Consider the following 19,339-nt stretch of genomic DNA (forward strand, 5'->3'; position numbering starts at 1 on the left):
CCTAGTCTTTCCCATTCTGTTGTTTTCCTCTTTCTTTGCATTGATCACTGAAGAAGGCTTTCTTATCTCTTCTTGCTATTCTTTGGAACTCTGCATTCAGATGCTTATATCTTTCCTTTTCTCCTTTGCTTTTCGCTTCTCTTCTTGTCACAGCTATTTGTAAGGCCTCCCCAGACAGCCATTTTGCTTTTTTGCATTTCTTTTCCATGGGGATGGTCTTGATCCCTGTCTCCTGTACAATGTCACGAACCTCATTCCATAGTTCATCAGGCACTCTATCTATCAGATCTAGGCCCTTAAATCTATTTCTCACTTCCACTGTATAATCATAAGGGATTTGGTTTAGGTCATACCTGAATGGTCTAGTGGTTTTCCCTACTTTCTTCAAGTCTGAATTTGGCAATAAGGAGTTCATGGTCTGAGCCACAGTCAGCTCCTGGTCTTGTTTTTGCTGACTGTATAGAGCTTCTCCATCTTTGGCTGCAAAGAATATCATCAATCTGATTTCAGTGTTGACCATCTGGTGATGTCCATGTATAGAGTCTTCTCTTGTGTTGTTGGAAGAGGGTGTTTGTTATGACCAGTGCATTTTCTTGGCAAAACTCTATTAGTCTTTGCCCTGCTTCATTCTGTATTCCAAGGCCAAATTTGCCTGTTACTCCAGGTGTTTCTTGACTTCCTACTTTTGCATTCCAGTCCCCTATAATGAAAAGGACATCTTTTTTGGGTGTTAGTTCTAAAAGGTCTTGTAGGTCTTCATAGAACCGTTCAACTTCAGCTTCTTCAGCCTTACTGGTTGGGGGATATTCTTGGATTACTGTGATATTGAATGGTTTGCCTTGGAAATGAACAGAGATCATTCTGTCGTTTTTGAGATTGCATCCAAGTACTGCATTTCGGACTCTTTTGTTGACCATGATGGCTACTCCATTTCTTCTGAGGGATTCCTGCCCGCAGTAGTAGATATAATGATCATCTGAGTTAAATTCACCCATTCCAGTCCATTTCAGTTCGCTGATTCCTAGAATGTCGACATTCACTCTTGCCATCTCTTGTTTGACCACTTCCAATTTGCCTTGATTCACGGACCTGACATTCCAGGTTCCTATGCAATATTGCTCTTTACAGCATTGGACCTTGCTTCTATCACCCGTCACATCCACAGCTGGGTATTCTTTTTGCTTTGGCTCCATCCCTTCATTCTTTCTGGAGTTATTTCTCCACTGATCTCCAGTAGCATATTGGGCACCTACTGACCTGGGGAGTTTCTCTTTCAGTATCCTATCATTTTGCCTTTTCATACTGTTCATGGGGTTCTCAAGGCAAGAATACTGAAGTGGTTTGCCATTCTCTTCTCCAGTGGACCACATTCTGTCAGATCTCTCCACCATGACCTGCCCGTCTTGGGTTGCCCCACGGGCATGGCTTAGTTTCATTGAGTTAGACAAGGCTGTGGTCCTAGTGTGATTAGATTGACTAGTTTTCTGTGAGTATGGTTTCAGTGTGTCTGCCCTCTGATGCCCTCTTGCAACACCTACGGTCTTACTTGGGTTTCTCTTACCTTGGGCGTGGGGTATCTCTTCACGGCTGCTCCAGCAAAGCTTAGCCATTGCTCCTTACCTTGGACGAGGGGTATCTCCTCACCGCAGCCCTTCCTGACCTTCCACGTGGGATAGCTCCTCTAGGCCCTCCTGCGCCCGTGCAGCCAGGGCTCCTTGGACCTGGGGTTGGTCCTCCCGGCCACCGCCCTTGGCCTTGGGCATGGGGTAGCTCTTCCCGCCCACCACCCCTGGCCTCGGGCTTGGGGCGTGGGGTACCTCCTTCCGGCTGCCGCCCCTGATCTTGGACGCGGGGTAACTCCTCTTGTCACCGCCCCTGACTTCGGAAGTTGGGTATCTCCTCTCGGCCACCCTCCCTGACCTCGGACCTGGGGTAGCTCCTCTTGGCCGTTCCTGCGCTGTCACAGTCTGGTACTCTCGGCTGCTGCCCCTGACCTCGGACGTGGGGTAACTCCTCTTGGCCGCCGCCTTTCGGGCATAGGGTCCTCCCGGCTTCTGCCCCTGACCATGGACGTGGGGGGCTCCTCTCGTCGCGCTTAGCGTGCCCGTCACAGCCGCCTCATATTAATAAAGAAAATACTAATAAAGGCTGGCCTTTTTTACACTGTCTTACTCCTTCCTTAAGTTCTTTTGATTTTATACTTGTTTTCAAAGAATATAGGCACATAATTAAAAAGTCAAATTTTACCACTTGGCTCATAATGAAACAGCATTTCTCTGCTTCAAATCTTCATTCAACCAAGGCTCACTGCTCCAAATCTCCACCTCCTACAGCGATCTCCTTTGCCATCACATTCATATCCCAAAGTGTTGACTTCCTGCTATTGAGGCAGTTGAGGTGCTAGATAATTTACTGAGCCCTCATCCTAACATGTGTACGCGCAACCTCTTCTCATCCTCCAAATGTAATTTTCATCACTATCCATTGAATCAACATCCACAATACATATATGATGCCTAGATTGGATCATTTCTTTCTTTTTTTCTTTTTGTTTGGATATTTTTTTGTCCTTACAACTCGGAGGATCTTACTTCCCAACCAGGGATTGAACCTTGGGCCCTTGGCAGTGAAAGCTCCGATTCCTAACCATTGACCACTAGGGAATTCCCATGGATCATTTTTTGACACTCCTCTGTATGACAATTTTATTTACAGTGATAATCATGAAATAAAACCAGTAATAACAAGGGATCAAAAAGAAACACAGAGTAAAAATTTTCTTTTTTTGAACTTCATATGTATAATGCCAGTAAAAAAATTTAAGTACAAAAAGGAAAAATTAATCACTTGAATCTTTGTGTTGTTTCTGGTATAGGTGCTGTAGATACACCAACTTGTATTGATTATTTCTTAAGATTTTTAAAATTAACTTTATGCAATGTTGAAGGCTTATATATTTCAAAATACACCCATACATTGCTTTTTTACATTTTCCTTCTTGAACTCCACTGGATTAAAATAATTTCGTTTTAGTATGGGTACTACACTTCAACTCTCTTTATGATCAATATAATTACGAACTGCATCAGTTGCTGGTTTCACAAACATATTACAAATGACTGCATGTTCTTCCCAGTTCGTACAGGACAAAAAACCACAACTCTTCATCTAAGAATTTTTATGCCTACCTAATATAATTTTTCTTGAAATATATTTGATGATATTATGTTAGTTTCAGGTGTACTACATCATGATTTGACATTTTCATACATTATGCAATGATCACCATGGTAAGTCTAGTAAACGTGTTACCATGAAAAGTTATTACAATTTTATTGACCATATTCCCTATTCTGCATATCACATTTCTGTACATATTTGTTATATAACTGGAAACTTGTACCTTTTAATCCCCTACATCTATTTCACCCCTCTCTCACTCCTTTCTGGCAACCATTCTTTTGTTCTCTGTCTCTGTTTTTGTTCTGTTTCATTTGTTTTGTTTTTTAGATTCTGTACATAAGTGAGATCATATGGTATTTGTCTGAGATCTCACTTAGCATAATACCCTTTAAATCCATCCATGTTTTCACAAATAGCAAATTTTCATTTTTTTGGTGACTGAGTAATATTTTATTGTGTATATATACCACATCTTCTTTATCCATTCATCTGTAGATGGACACTTAGGAAGCAACCTAAGTGTTGCTTCCATGTCTTGGCTGTTGTAAATAATTCTGCAGTGAACACCAAAGTGCATATATATTTTCTCATTGCTATTTTTGTTTTATTGGAATAAATGGCCCAAAGTGCTGAATCACATGGCAGTTATATTTTAGTTTTTGAGGAACCTCCTTACTATTTTCTGTAGAGGCGGCACCAGTTTACATTCCCACTAACAGTGCATGAGGTACAAGTGTTCGTTTTTTCCCACATCCTCCTCAACACTTGGTTTTTATGGTCTTTTTGATAATAGCCATTCTGACAGGTGTGAGGTGGTATCTCATTGTGGTTTTGATTTGCATTTTCCTGATGGTTAGTGATGCTGAGTATCTTTTCATGCGTCTGTTAACCATCTGTATGTCTTTTTTTGGGAAAAATGTCCATTAAGGTCCTCTGCCCATTTTTTAATAGTTTTTTTAAAAGTTTATTTATTTTTGTTTCTGGCTGCAGTGGGTCTTTGTTGCTGCACGTGGGCTTTCTCTAGTTGTGGAGTGCAAGGGCTACTCTCTAGCTGAGATGCATAAACTTCTCATTTCAGTGGCATTTCTTGCTGTGGAGCGTAGACTCTAGGGCATGCAGTCTTCAGTAGCTGTGGCACACGGGCTTTGTTGCCTTGTGGCATGTGGGATCTTCCTGGACCAGGGAACGAACTGGTGTCCCCTGCATTGAAAAGTGGATTCTTAACCACTGGACCACCAGGGAAGTTCCTCTCTGCCCATTTTTAATCAAATTTTTCACAGGTTGTTTTTTTTTGGTGTTGTGTTGTATAAAGTCTTTGTATATTTGGCTGTTAACTTCTTATTTGATATATTTGAAAATATCTTCTCCCATTCAGTAGGCTGGCTTTTCATTTAGTTGATAGTTTCCTTCACTGTATAAAAGGCTTTTAGTTTAAAGTTGTTCCATTTGTTTATTTTTGCTTTTGTTTCCCTTGCCTGAAGAGACAGATCCAAAAAAATATTAAGACCAATGTCAAAAAGCATGCTGCTTATATTTTCTTCCAGGAATTTTACGGTTTTAGCTCTTTCACTTAATTATTTAATCCATTTTGAGTTTGTTCTTGTATATGATGTGAGGAAGTAGTGCAGTTTGATTGTTTTGCATGTAGCTGTCCAGTTTTCCCAACCCCATTTATTAAAGAGGCTGTATTTTCCTCAGGTTATATTCTTGCCTCCTTTGTCGTAGATTAATTGACCATGTAAATATGGATATAAATCTAGGCTCTCTATTCTATTCCACTGGTCTGTTTTTGTGCCAGTGCCATACTGATTATTGTAGCTCTGACATTATTTGAAATCAGGAAGTGTGATACCTCAGTCTTTGTTCTTTCTCAAGATTATTTTGCTATTTGGGGTCTTTTGTGTTTCCATAAAAAATTTAGACTTATGTTCTAGTTCTGTGAAAAACGCCATTGGTATTTTTATGGGAATTGCACTGAATCTGTGGATTGTCTTGGATATTATGGTAATTTTAATGATATTAATTTTTCTAATCCATAAGTAGAGTATACCTTTCAATTTGTTTGCATTGTCTTCAGTTCCTTTCATCAGTGTTCATTGTTTTCTGAGCACAAGTCTTGTACCTCTTTGGTTAGATTCATTCCTGTATATTCTATTCTTTTTGATACAATTGAAACTGAATTGTTTTCCTAATTTCCCTTTCTGATAGTTTGGTGTTAGTGTATAAAATGAGACAGATTTCTGTATATTAATTTTGCATCCTGCAACTTTACTGAATTCATTAATTATTCCCAATCAATTTTTTTTTTTTGGTCATCTTTAGGGTTTTCTAGACTTAGTATCTGGAGAAGGAAATGGCAACATGCTCCGGTACTCTTGCCTGGAAAATTCCATGGATGGAGCAGCCTGGTAGGCTACAGTCCACTGGGTCACAAAGAGTCGGACACGACCAAGCGACTTCACTTTCTTTCTTTCTATAGTTCATTTTGGAGAAGGAAATGACAACCCACTCCAGTGTTCTTGCCTGAAGAATCCCATGGACGGAGGGCCTGGTGGGCTACAGTCTATGGGGTTGCAAAGAGTTGGACACAACTAAGCAACTAACACACACACAGACATAGTATCATGTCATCTACAAACAGCAGTGGTTTTACTTATTCCTTTCCAATTTAGATTCATATTATTGGGTTGGCCAAAACGTATGTTCAGGTTTTCCTATACTATCTTATGTAAAAACCAGAATGAACTTTTTGGCCAACCTTATATTTCTCTTTCCTGTCTCATTACTGTGGATGATTATAGATCATCCAATACTCTGTTGAATAAAAGTGATGAGTGTGAATCTTTTTTCCTGATCTTAGAGGATACTTCCTGCTTTTCATCACTGAATATGATGTTGACTATAGGTTTGTCATAAATGGCCTTTATTATGTTGAGGTTTGTTCTCTCTATACCCACTTTGTTGAAAGTTTCTTTTTTTAATCATAAGTGGATGCTTAATTTTGTCAAAAGTTTTTTCTGGGGTTGGAGGTGGTGGGAGGCAAGTCAAAGAAGAAGGATATATATGTATGCATGTAGCTGATTCACTTCATTGTATGGCAGAAACTAACACAACATTGTAAAGCAACTAAACCCCAATTTTAAAAAAGGCCTATTGGGAAAAAAGCTTTTATTTTTTTTGCATCTGTTAAGATGATCGTGTGATTTTTATTCTTCACTTTGTTAATGTGGTGTATCGCATTGATTGGCTTACATATATTGAAACATTCTTATAGCCCTGGGATAAATCCCACTTGATCATGGTATATGATCCTTTTAATGTATTGTTGAATTCAGTTTGCTAGTAGTTTGTTGAAGATTTTTCCATACATGTTCATCAGTGATATTGGCCTGTAACTTTCTTTTTTTGTGTAGTATAGTTGTCTGCTTTTGGTATCGGGATGATCCTGGCTTCATAGAATGATTTTGGAATCATTTCTTCCTCTTCGACTTTTTTGGGAATAGTTTCAGAAAGAGAGGTGTTAACTGTTTTTTAAATATTTGGTAGAAATTACTGATAAAGCCATCTGATCCTGGACTTTTGCTTTTAGGGAGTTTTTGTTTTTGTTTTTTGAGGGGGCTTTCAGTTACTGATTCAGTCTTAATAGTGGTAATCAGTTTGTTCATATTTTCTGTTTCTTCCTGATTAGGACTTGGGAGATTGTATGTTTCTAGGAATTTATTGATTTCTTTTACATTGACAAGTTTATTGGTGCCTAAATGTTCATAGTAATCTTTTATGATCTTTAGTATTTCTTTTTTTTATTTAAGTATAGTTAATTCTCCAGGAACTATCCCCTGTAGAAGGGTACGGCAACCTACTCCAGTATTCTTGCCTGGAGAATCCCATTGACAGAGGAACCTGGCAGGCTAGAATCCATGGGGTCGCAAAGAGTTAGACATGACTGAAGCAACTCAGCATGCAGCACATAGATATTTGTAATGTTGTGTTAGTTTCAAATGTACAGCAAAATGAAAATTATACATGCACACATATACATAGATATGTATACATGACATATATACAACAAAGGTCTGTATAGTCTAATGCCATGGTTTCTCCAGTAGTCACATACAGATGTGAGAGTTGGTCCATAAAGAAGGTTGAGTGCCAAAGAATCAATGTTTTTGAATTAATGGTTCTGGAGAAGACTCTTGAGAGTTCCTTGGACTGCAAGAAGATCAAATCAGTCAATCCTAAAGGAAATTAACCATGAATGTTCATTGGAAGGACTGATACTGAAGGTGAAGCTCCAATACTTTGGCCACCTGATGCAAAGAACTGACTCATTGGACCATACCCTGATGTTTCGAAAGATTGAAGGCAAAAGGCGAAGGGGAAGGCAGAGGATAAGATGGCTAGATAGCCTCACTGACTCAATGGACATGAATATGAGCAAACTTTGGGAGATAGTGGAAGATAGAGGAGCCTGGACACAACTTAGTGACTGAACAACAATAATATATATTCTTTTTCAGAATACTTTCTGTTGTAGGCTATTACAAGATATTGAATACAGTAGGTTCTTGTTGGTTATCTGTTTTGTATATAGTAGTATGTTAGTCCCAAAGATCTTTGGTATTTTTGTGGTATCAGATAAAACTTCTCTTTCATTTCTGATTTTGTTTGGGCTTGCTCCCTTTTTTCTTGATGAGTCTGGCTTAAGGATTATCAGTTTGGTTTACCTTTAAAAGAACCAGCTTTTGGTTTCATTGATTTTTTTCTATTTTTAAGTCTATTCCATTTATTTCTGCTCTGATCTTTATTATTTCTTTACTTCTAACTTTGCCTATTGTTTGTTCTCTTTCTTTTCTTTTTTTTTTTTTTTATGCTCTAAGTTTATTTACAAACATATCTAGGATGCTGAATTCAAGGGATTGATCCTTTTAAGAGACTGCACCTCTTAATATGCTCCTCTTCCTATCTGTCTCATGGATTACTTTTTCAGCAGTTGGTGTCTTACTATAAAGAAAGGTGCAGCAAATCCAGACCCAAAGAACAAAGTCATCATAGCTAGTAATCTCCACTTGTTTTCCACTGAAAATGGTATATTCTTCCCTGGACCCTCCTCATAGTGGCTCCGACGAACCACTGAGGTTGTGAACCTCCGGATGCTCTGTCCCAACATAGCGCTGTTGGACGCTCTACAAAAGATCCAGAGACCGGAGGCGGAAGAAATGGCGGCTGCAAACCTACCGCTCCTTGCCTCACGACCTTGCTCTTCTAACTCTTTTTTATTTTCTTTAGAGCTAAGTTTAGATTGCTTATTTGAGATTTTTCTTGTTTCCTGAGGTAGGCTTGCATCACTATAGACCTCAGTTTTAGAAGTTTTTTTTTTTTTTTTTTTACTGCATCCTGTAGATTTTGGTTTGCTGTGTTTTTGTTTTTATTTGTATCCAGTTATTTAAAAATTTCCTCTGATTTCTTCAGTGAGCCATTGACTGTTTAGTAGCATATTGTTTAGCCTCCACGTGTTTGTGTTTTTTTGCAGATTTTTCTTGTAATTAATTTCTAGTCTCATATCATCATGGTTGAAAAATATGATTGATATGATTTAAGTTTTCCTTAATGAGACTTGTTTTGTGGCCTACCATATGCTTTATACTGAGATGATTTCATGTATACTTTAAAAGAATGTATATTCTTCTGCTTTCTATATATATATCTATGAAGTCCATTTGATTTAATGTGTCATTTAAGGTCAGTGTTTCCTTATTAATTTTCTGCCTGGGTGATATATCCTTTGACATAAGTGGGTGTTAAAATCCTTTACTATTATGTGTTACTATCAGTTTTCCCCTTTATATTTGTTAATATTCACTTTATATATTTAGGTACTCTGTTGTGTACATATGTATTATGGTTGTTGTATCTTCTTGTTGGATTGATCCTTTTATCATTATGTAATGTCTTTGTCTCTTGCTACAGTCCTTGTTTTAAAATCTATTTTGTCTGATATAAGTATGGTTACCCCAGCTTTCTTTTTATTTCTATTTGCAAGGAGTTCTTTTTTCCAATCTCTCATTTTCAGTTGGGGTCACTGGGGTCCCTTTAGAAAAGGCCAGAGATCAAATTGCCAACATCTGTTGGATCGTAGAAAAAGCAAGAGTTCCAGAAAAACATCTACTTCTGCTTTATTGACTATGCCAAAGCCTTTGACTGTGTGGATGACAACAAACTGTGGAAAATTCTTCAAGAGATGGGGATACCAGACTAAAGATTCCTGAGAAATCTATATGCAGGTCAAGAAGCAACAGTTAGAACTGGACATGGAACAATGGACCAGTTCCAAATTGGGAAAGGGATACATCAAGGCTGTATATTGTCATCCTGCTTATTTAACTTCTATACAGAGTACATCATGCAAAATGCCAGGCTGGATGAAGCACAAGCTGGAATCAATATTGCCAGGAGAAATATCAATAACCTCAGACATGCAGATGACACCACCCTTATGGCAGAAAGCAAAGAAGAACTAAAGAGCCTCTTGATGAAAGTGAAAGAGGAGAGTGAAAAAGTTGGCTTAAAAGTCAACATTCAGAAAATAAGATCATGGCATTTGGTTCTATCACTTCATGGCAAATAGATGGGGAAACAGTGACAGACTTTATTTTTTAGGGCTCCAAAATCACTGTAGATGGTGACTGCAGCCATGAAATTAAAAGACACTTGCTCCTTGGAAGAAAAGTTATGACCAACCTAGACAGCGTATTAAAAAGCAGAGACATTACTTTCCTAACAAAGGTCCATCTAGTCAAAGCTATGGTTTTTCCAGTGGTCATGTATGGATGTGAGAGTTGGGCTATAAAGAAAGCTGACCACCAAAGAATTGATGCTTTTGAACTGTAGTTTTGGAGAAAACTTCTGACAGTCTGTTGGACTGCAGGGAGATCCAGCCAGTCCATCCTAAAGGAAATCAGTCCTGAATATTCATTGGAAGGACTGATGCTGAAGCTGAAACTCCAATGCTGTGGCCACCTGATGAGAAGAACTGACTCACTGGGAAAACACCCTGATGCTGGGAAAGAGTGAAGGCAGGAGGAGAAGGGGACGACAGAGGATGAGATGGTTGGATGGCATTATTGACTCGAGGGACATGAGTTTGAGCAAGCTCCAGGAGTTGGTGATGGATAGGGAGGCCTGGTGTGCTGCAATCCATGGGGTTGCAAAGAGTCAGACACAACTGGGCAATGGAACTGAATTGAAGGAGAGAGATGAAACTAAGTCCTTTTTTATTTATTTTTTTTTAAGTCCTCTTTTAATCAAGGACGTTCCCACCTACATTCTCTCATTTATGTTATCTACATTTGAGTTTGTGACCCATATTATAAGAACTTTTTTTGTACAAGATAGACTTTGTGTCATTCTCAAGATTCTCTTGCTTTTGTCCAATCATATTCATTCTTGTTGCCAGGAACTTTATGGCAACATGGCAGACACTGGAAGTTGCCTACCCAGCACTTCCATTCAAAATCCCTCTCTCTTGCCTGCCTTCAACCAAAACCCCAAGTATTATGTTGCTACTTGGTATCCAGGAAGAGTCATGTGATCAATCTAGTATCAGCCAATAAGACATAGGGGAAAAGAATTATGGGGAAGGAATTCTCTTCCATGATTAAAGGCAAGAGATTCAGAAAGAAAAAGATTTTGTCCCACTCTCCTTTACTCCCCTCCAACTTTTGAATGCTATGTGTGAGGACACACATGATAATGAAGCGTGGAGGCCATCTTGACTCATGAGGAAGAGCGTGGAGGCCATCTTGACTCATGAGGGAGAGCATGGAGGCCATCTTGACTCGTGAGGGAGAGGCCAAGGGCACCGCAGACTCACTGAACCCGTGTCCTGCTATCAGTGAGATGTGGGTCTCTGTTGGCTCATTGGCTTTCACTGCTGATTTTTCTTACTTACCCTTTTATCCTCCTCCTTTTCTGAGCTCCCATCTCCTTTTCCCTTATTCTTCTCTTCTTACCCTCTTCACATATTTAATGCTTTTGAAGCTGGGATGGTCTGAGTCAAGAACACAGGACACACAGGATACAAGGACACAGGAAAAGCTACAGGTCCTTAACTGCCCTCGTTAAGTCTCTTCTGAAACAAAATGGGGTATGAATAAACAAAGGAGCTTCACTGCTATGTTCATCCTCTCAGCCCTCCCATCTCTCCTCCTCCCTACTTCTAGAGGGGCCTTCATCTATAGGTCATTATTCTATATGATGTCCTCTACTGGCTTCTCATGTCCTACAGGATAAAGTCTATATTATTAATCTGATTCCCTCAAAGCTCTCCAGAGGCCACTCCTTCTGTTCTCCAGCCTTGCTGAGACACTTAAGTTTCCTGGAGTGTATATTGTGCCATTAAGTCTTTGGATCTCCGTTTTCCCTGCCAGAAGCACAGTTCTACCTACAGACATAAATTTCCCTTTTGTTCAAATGTCACCTCCTCTGGGAAGCCTTCACCTCTCTCCTAAGCATAGTTAGTTGCTCATATCTTTAACTTTGAGCATTCTCCTAGTACAGCTATTTCCTCCCTGAGGTGCATTTATATGTTTCTGGATCTGTTTCCCCCATCAGCCTGTGAGTTCCTTGAGAGCAGAATATAAGTCCTATTTTTGTATCCTCAACATTGAACATAGAGGTGTGCCCCCAACTGCCTCTCATTGCTTTTTAACTCTTCAGGAAATTTAATTTCAAATTATTAATACCGAACTTAACAAAATTGGCTGAATGCCCACAATAGACCAGGTATGATATGCCAAAACAATAACTCAAATTGTGATCAATTTGTAAAATAGAAAGAAGAGGATAAACCATCCACAATCCCACATCTCTTAACATATTTGTTGTTAAGATCTGGGTATATACTCTGGATATTTTAGAACAAAACTTTTAAAGTGGTTCCAGTGAGCCTTATTAGCTGTGGTGGCCATGGCTCTTTGCCCGCTGTTTCCATTAAAAGTTTATGGGTCCCAAGAGAAATGGATGAGCCATCTTAGACCTCCCTTGGGTTCTGACCTTCCACTGAGGCACAGTAGTGAGTCAATTTCCAGGAGGGATTGTCAATGAAGTTAATAACCTCTCATCTGAATACTATTTTCTGTTTCTCATCTTCTTACAGCAGCATTAGCTCATTTGTTCTCATCTGTAATCCTCATCCTGCCCATTGTTAGTTGAGGGATGGAGACACTCAGCAAGGGGTGATGGAAAGGCCATTGCTGTAGTTGTCCTTGTGTGTAAGACCCAGCTATGCCATTAGCCAGTCATGTGACTTGAAGCAGGTTATATCATATTTCTAGGCCTCAGTTTCTGCATATGTGAAAGTAGAAAGTTGGGTTAGGCTTAAGGCTAATTAGGCTTAAGCCTCTTAAGGCTTCATAGAACTTCAAAATTCTGTGACTTCACATCCTATTGAAGGTTGTGTGGCTTGTTTGTGACAGAACCATGGTAAGAATCCAGTTTTGGGTCCCTAGTCCAATGCTTATCTGCTGCTGCTGCAAAGTCGCTTCAGTCATGTCTGACTCGGTGCAACCCCATCTACGGCAGCCCACCAGACTCCTCTGTCCTTGGGATTCTCTAGGCAAGAATACTGGAATGGGTTGCCAGTTCCTTCTCCAATGCATGCTGGCATGCTGAGTCGCTTCAGTCGTGTCCGATTCTGTGCCACCCCATGGACAGCACCCCACCAGGCTCCTCTGTCCAAGGGATTCTCCAGGTAAGAATACTGGAGTGGGCTGCCATTGCCATACTTATCTGATCACTCGACAAATAATCTGAGTTCTTCCATGAGAATTTCCTCCAGGATGACTGGGTGCTGTGACTTCTATCTCCTTCTTCCCTGTCCATTGTTGGGGTAGAAAGACTTGGCAGGAGCGAAGGAAAAGGGGTGAGGATGGGAGGCTGGATTTAAGAAAAAGAACAAATCTGGATGGTAAGGAAGCATGATCCAGGGTATTATTGGTGGAAATCTTGGGTAGAAAGTGGTCAAATCACTTTTTGGGGAAAGCAATGAAACTTTTGTCACATATCCTTAATTTTGAGTAAGGCAGATTTTATTTTATTTTATTTTTAAAATTATTTATTTATTTTAATTGGAGGCTAATTACTTTACAATATTGTAGTGTTTTTTGCCATACATTGACATGAATCAGCCATGGATGTACACGTGTCCCCGATCCTGAACCCCTCTCCCACCTCCCTCCCCATCCCATTCCCTAGGGTCATCCCAGTGCACCAGCCCTGAGCACCCTGTCTCATGCATTGAACCTGGACTGGCGATCTATTTCACATATGATAATATACATGTTTCAATGCTATTCTCTCAAATCATCCCACCCTCGCCTTCTCCCACAGAGTCCAACAGTCTGTTCTTTACATCTGTGTCTCTTTTGCTGTCTCACATATAGGGTCATCGTTACTATTTGTCTAAATTCCATATATATGCATTAATATACTGTATTGGTGTTTTTCTTTCTGACTTACTTCACTCTGTACAGTAGGCTCCAGTTTCATCCACCTCATTAGAACTGATTCAAATGCATTCTTTTTAATAGCTGAGTAATACTCCATTGTGTATATGTACCACAGCTTTCTTATCCATTCATCTGCTGATGGACATCCAGGTTGCTTCCATGTCCTGGCTATTATACACAGTGCTGTGATGAACATTGGGGCACACATGTCTCTTTCAATTTTGGTTTCCTTGGTATGTATGCCCAGCAGGGGGATTGCTGGGTCATATGACAGTTCTATTTCCAGTTTTTTAAGGAATCTCCACACTGTTCTCCATAGTGGCTGTACTAGTTTGCATTCCCACCAACAGTGTAAGAGGGTTCCCTTTTCTCCACACCTTCTCCAGCATTTATTGTTTGTAGACTTTTTGATAACAGCCATTCTGACCAGTGTGAGATGGTAGCTCATTGTGGTTTTGATTTGCATTTCTCCGATAATGCGTGATGTTGAGTATCTTTTCATGTGTTTGTTAGCCATCTGTATGTCTTCTTTGGAGAAATATCTGTTTAGTTCTTTGGCCTATTTTTTGATTGGGTCATTTATTTTTCTGAAATTGAACTTCAGGGGCTTCTTGTATATTTTTGAGATTAATTCTTTGTCAGTTGCTTTGTTTGCTATTATTTTCTCCCATTCTGAATGCTGTCTTTTCACCTTGTTTATAGTTTCCTTCATTGTGCAAAAGCTTTTAAGTTTAATTAGGTCCCATTTGTTTATTTTTGCTTTTATTTCCATTACTCTCGGAGGTGAGTCATAGAGGATCCTGCTGTGATTTATATCAGAGAGTGTTTTGCATATGTTTTCCTCTAGGAGTTTTATAGTTTCTGGTCTTACATTTAGATCTTTAATCCAGTTTGAGTTTATTTTTGTGTATGGTGTTAGAAAGTGTTCTAGTTTCATTCTTTTACAAGTGGTTGACCAGTTTTCCCAGCACCACTTGAGTAAGGCATATTTTAAAAGAATGAGATAAGAATAACACTGATTTCATGAACAGAGACAATGTTTGAAAGATAATGTGTGGCAGGGAGATAAGAGAGGCACCTATCCAAGGGCAGATGCAGAAGTTTGGTGAATCTATAAAACAGCCTTGAAGTTAAAGCGGGAATGAGCTAAGCCTTTGGGTAAGGAAAACTAATCCAAGGTAGTTGCCCAGGGAAGCTCAGAGACCTCAGAGCTCTTGAGCTCCCATGAACTCCCATTCTCTACGGCAAGGAGGGACAGCTAAAGCAGAAAAGAGGACACAAACACACATGCAGGCACAAGGAAATGAGACCCTGGAGAAGTGGGAAGGTGGTGAGTCTACATCATCAGACCCAGACACATCATCTCTAAGGTGAACTCTGACCACGCATGAACTCAACCATGATTGTGATCATTTGTCTCTGTCTTCAGATTGGATATTTTCTACTGCTCTGTCTTCAAGTTCACTGACTCTTCTCTTTGCCATCTCCGTTAAACCCCTTCAGAGAATTTCTTTTCCATTGTTGTATTTTTCAGTTCTAACATTTCTATTTTTTAAAAAAAACAGCTTTCAGGTTTTTGTTGTTGAGAATTGCTATCTTTCCATGCGTTTCAACGGTATTCACTTTTATTGCAGGGAGCCTGGTAATAATAGCTACTTTAAAGTCTTATAATTTCAGCATCAGCATAACGTTAGAATTGGTCTTTCTTTGTGGTTGTCTTTTTCTCTAAAGTTATTGAAGTTATCTTTTTTTTTTTTTTAGTTGAAAATTTTGTATTGTATCCTGGAAATATTATTTTTGTAAGATTTTTAGTCTTGTCAACATCCTCTGCAGAACGTTGATCTTGTTTGTTGTTTGCTTTAGCAGTCAGCCCCGTGAGTCCTGATCTGTGTGGTGTGAGGTGTGGTTCCAATGCCAGCAGCTATTCAAAGCCTTCTCAGTACTATTCAGTCTGCGCCCGGTGGGCGCCACCTATCGACCAGTCTGGGACTTGGATAGCGGTCTGCAAGCGTGCGTGCTAAATGAACTGCACTACCCTGCCAGGCTCCACTGTCCATGGGGTTCCCTAGACAAGAATACTGGGATGGGTTGCCACGCCCTCCTCCAGGGAACCTTCCCTACCTAGGGATGGAACCCACTATGCTTCCTGCATTGGCGGGTGGGCTCTTTACCACTAGCGCCACCTGGGAAGTCCACATTTTATGGTATATGAATTCTATCTTGAGAGTAAACTTAGTTGATTTATATTGAGAAATTCACTCTGACTGAAAGGACTGCAGATCAGAGGCTGGGGTGAGGGATACATGTGCAAAAGGCTTCACTATAGAGTGTACACTATAGAGAGCATGACCTGGACCAGGTCCTAGGACTTAGCTCGCTTTTTCATTGACAGTGGTGGGAGGAGAGGGTAGAGGCCTTGTACTGCCCGTGGTGCTGACCTCAAGGAATCTGGTTTTTTTAAACCTCCCTGGGAATTTATTTCCCTTAAGCGCTTTTATCCTTCTTCATCTTGGCCCTATGATTAGTGCCCCTGAAGTGTTTTGCCCCAAGACAGTTTCTCAGTGATAATATACATATGATGTAACAGCTCACATTCTTTTTAATAACTCCTGTTGCCCTTGCCCTCAGCAGCCTGAGCCTAGCTTTATTTCATGAATTAAGCTTGAGTTTTGTCCTCTGAGGATTGTCGGTCCCCTTAAGACCAATCCTATATGTGTTTCTGGTCTGAGAGAGGCCAGGAGATAAATGGAACTACAGGAAAAGGGTGGCCTGGATGACGGGAAGCTCTGTCTCCTTGACCTCCTTGGGCTAGAGGTAGGTGATGGGCCCAGGGTCCTTCCCATGGACAAGTCAGCACTGAGAAAGCTCCTGCCAAAGCCTATTGTAACATAAGCACGGTGTGGAGGGAAGCCATGGAGATGTCTTTGGGCAAGAAGGCTGGGGAATGGGATTTGGGGAACAGTTGGTTTTATTTGGGACTAGGACTTTTGTCTGTACCAGCTTGTGTGTTGGGTGAAATTTAGGACAGAGAGTGGGAGGGAGAGCAGTATATAGATTCCAATGGTTTCTCCTCCACCTGCCACACATGTGCTACAGCTCCTTCCCACACCAAAGAGAAACAAACCAGGCCTTCTCTCTCCCTTCCCACCCTCAAATGTTTCCCTTTTAAGCCTATTTTCCTCCTCCTCCTCGCTGCCTCTCCCACTCCAGGTTTTCATTTCCTTCTTTACTGCTATTCCTCCATCTTTTCCTTTCTCTTACATCTTGTATTTAATAAAAACTCTTAGTGTTCCCAAGATGACTGCAGAGTAGGTTCATCCCCATTTTTGGAACCACTTATTTCTCCTTCCCTTCTCTCTCTTAGTCTTGTGTAAACTAATTTCCCAAGAGCAAGACATGTGGAGGAGCAAAGACACAAAGCTAGACTAAAGCATATTGCCTTTTGTTGGGGTGGCTCTGACAACGCCTTAGGAAGTACTATTGTGCTCTTGCCTGTCTCAGGGCCCTACTGTGCTAGGATAAGCCCATTTTTACACTGTTTCATCATATCCTTTCCCTCCCAAGGTCTTGCAAGGGTCTCGGTGGCCCATGGGGATGCTTTTCCAGTGGTTCTATGCTGACAGTCGATGTAGCCACAGAATGAACAAAATGCATCTTCCTGAAACAACATTTAAAAAAAAATTTATTTATTTATTTTAATTAGAGGATAATTACTTTATACTATTGTGATGGTTTTTGCCATACATCAACACGAATTTACCACAGGTATACATGTGTTCCCTGCATCCTGAATCTCCCCTGACCTCCCTCCCTGCCCCGTCCCTCTGGGTTGTCCCAGAGCACCAGCTTTGGGTGCCCTACTTCATACACTGAATTTGCACTGGTCATCTGTTTTACATATGGTAATGTTTATGTTCCTGAAACATTTTTATATAAATATTTGAGGATAAAAGTAGGTTTGAGATGAGATAAACATGGAAATATCTTGAATACTATTATCAGATCAGATCAGTCGCTCAGTCGTGTATGACTCGTTGCGACCCCATGAATCTCAGCACGCCAGGCCTCCCTGTCCATCACCAACTCCCGGAGTTCACTGAGACTCACGTCCATCGAGTCAGTGATGCCATCCAGCCATCTCATCCTCTGTCGTCCCCTTCTCCTCCTGCCCCCAATCCCTCCCAGCATCAGAGTCTTTTCCAATGAGTCAACTCTTCGCATGAGGTGGCCAAAGTACTGGAGTTTCAGCTTTAGCATCATTCCTTCCAAAGAAATCCCAGGGCTGATCTCCTTCAGAATGGACTGGTTGGATCTCCTTGCAGTCCAAGGGACCCCCAAGAGTCTTCTCCAACACCACACTTCAAAAGCATCAATTCTTCAGCGCTCAGCCTTCTTCACAGTCCAACTCTGACATCCATACATGACCACAGGAAAAACCATAGCCTTGACTAGACGGACCTTTGTTGGCAAAGTAATGTCTCTGCTTTTGAATATGCTATCTAGGTTGGTCATAACTTTCCTTCCAAGGAGTAAGCGTCTTTTAATTTCATGGCTGCAGTCACCATCTGCAGTGATTTTGGAGCCCAGAAAAATAAAGTCTGACACTGTTTCCACTGTTTTCCCATCTATTTCCCATGAAGTGATGGGACCAGATGCCATGATCTTCATTTTCTGAATGTTGAGCTTTAAGCCAACTCTTTCACTATCCACTTTCACTTTCATCAAGAGGCTTTTGAGTTCCTCTTCACTTTCTGCCATAAGGGTGGTGTCATCTGCATATCTGAGGTGATTGATATTTTCCCTGGCAGTCTTGATTCCAGCTTGTGTTTCTTCCAGTCCAGCGTTTCTCATGATGTACTCTGCATAGAAGTTAAATAAACAGGGTGACAATATACAGCCTTGACATACTCCTTTTCCTATTTGGAACCAGTCTGTTGTTCCATGTCCAGTTCTAACTGTTGCTTCCTGACCTGCATACAAATTTCTCAAGAGGCAGATCAGGTGGTCTGGTATTCCCATCTCTTTCAGAATTTTCCACAGTTTATTGTGATCCACACAGTCAAAGGCTTTGGCATAGTCAATAAAGCAGAAATAGATATTTTTCTGGAACTCTCTTGCTTTTTCAATGATCTAGCAGATGTTGGCAATTTGATCTCTGGTTCCTCTGCCTTTTCTAAAACCAGCTTGAACATCAGGAAGTTCACGGTTCACATATTGCTGAAGCCTGGCTTGGAGAATTTTGAGCATTACTTTACTAGCGTGTGAGATGAGTGCAATTGTGCAGTAGTTTGAGCATTCTTTGGCATTGCCTTTCTTTGGGATTGGAATGAAAACGGACCTTTTCCAGTCCTGTGGCCACTGCTCAGTTTTCCAAATTTGCTGGCATTTGAGTGCGGCACTTTCACAGCATCATCGTTCAGGATTTGAAATAGCTCACCTGGAATTCCATCACCTCCACTAGCTTTGTTTGTAGTGATGCTTTCTAAGGCCCACTTGACTTCACATTCCAGGATGTCTGGCTCTAGGTGAGTGATCATATCATTGTGATTATCTGGGTCGTGAAGATCTTTTTGTACAGTTCTTCTGTGTATTCTTGCCATCTCTTCTTAATATCTTCTGCTTCTGTTAGGTCCATACTATTTCTGTCCTTT

General features: G+C 40.5%; 1 protein-coding gene across 1 annotated transcript; it reads right to left on the reverse strand.

Annotated features, from left to right (window-relative positions):
- Positions 1-8,017: 8,017 nt before the first annotated feature.
- LOC133231675 (cytochrome c oxidase subunit 7C, mitochondrial) lies at positions 8,018-8,450 on the reverse strand. Its single transcript, XM_061390082.1, has one exon. It carries the CDS (start codon positions 8,348-8,350, stop codon positions 8,159-8,161), a length of 192 nt encoding a protein of 63 aa, XP_061246066.1. The 5' UTR covers positions 8,351-8,450; the 3' UTR covers positions 8,018-8,158.
- Between the last annotated feature and the right edge of the window lie 10,889 nt (positions 8,451-19,339).

The sequence above is a fragment of the Bos javanicus genome, chromosome 19 (genome assembly GCF_032452875.1).
Source record: "Bos javanicus breed banteng chromosome 19, ARS-OSU_banteng_1.0, whole genome shotgun sequence".
Lineage (NCBI taxonomy): Eukaryota > Metazoa > Chordata > Mammalia > Artiodactyla > Bovidae > Bos > Bos javanicus.

Coding starts and splice junctions, on each gene's coding strand:
- LOC133231675 (XM_061390082.1), bottom strand. CDS start 8,350: ATGTTGGGACAGAGCATCCGGAGGTTCACAACCTCAGTGGTTCGTCGG.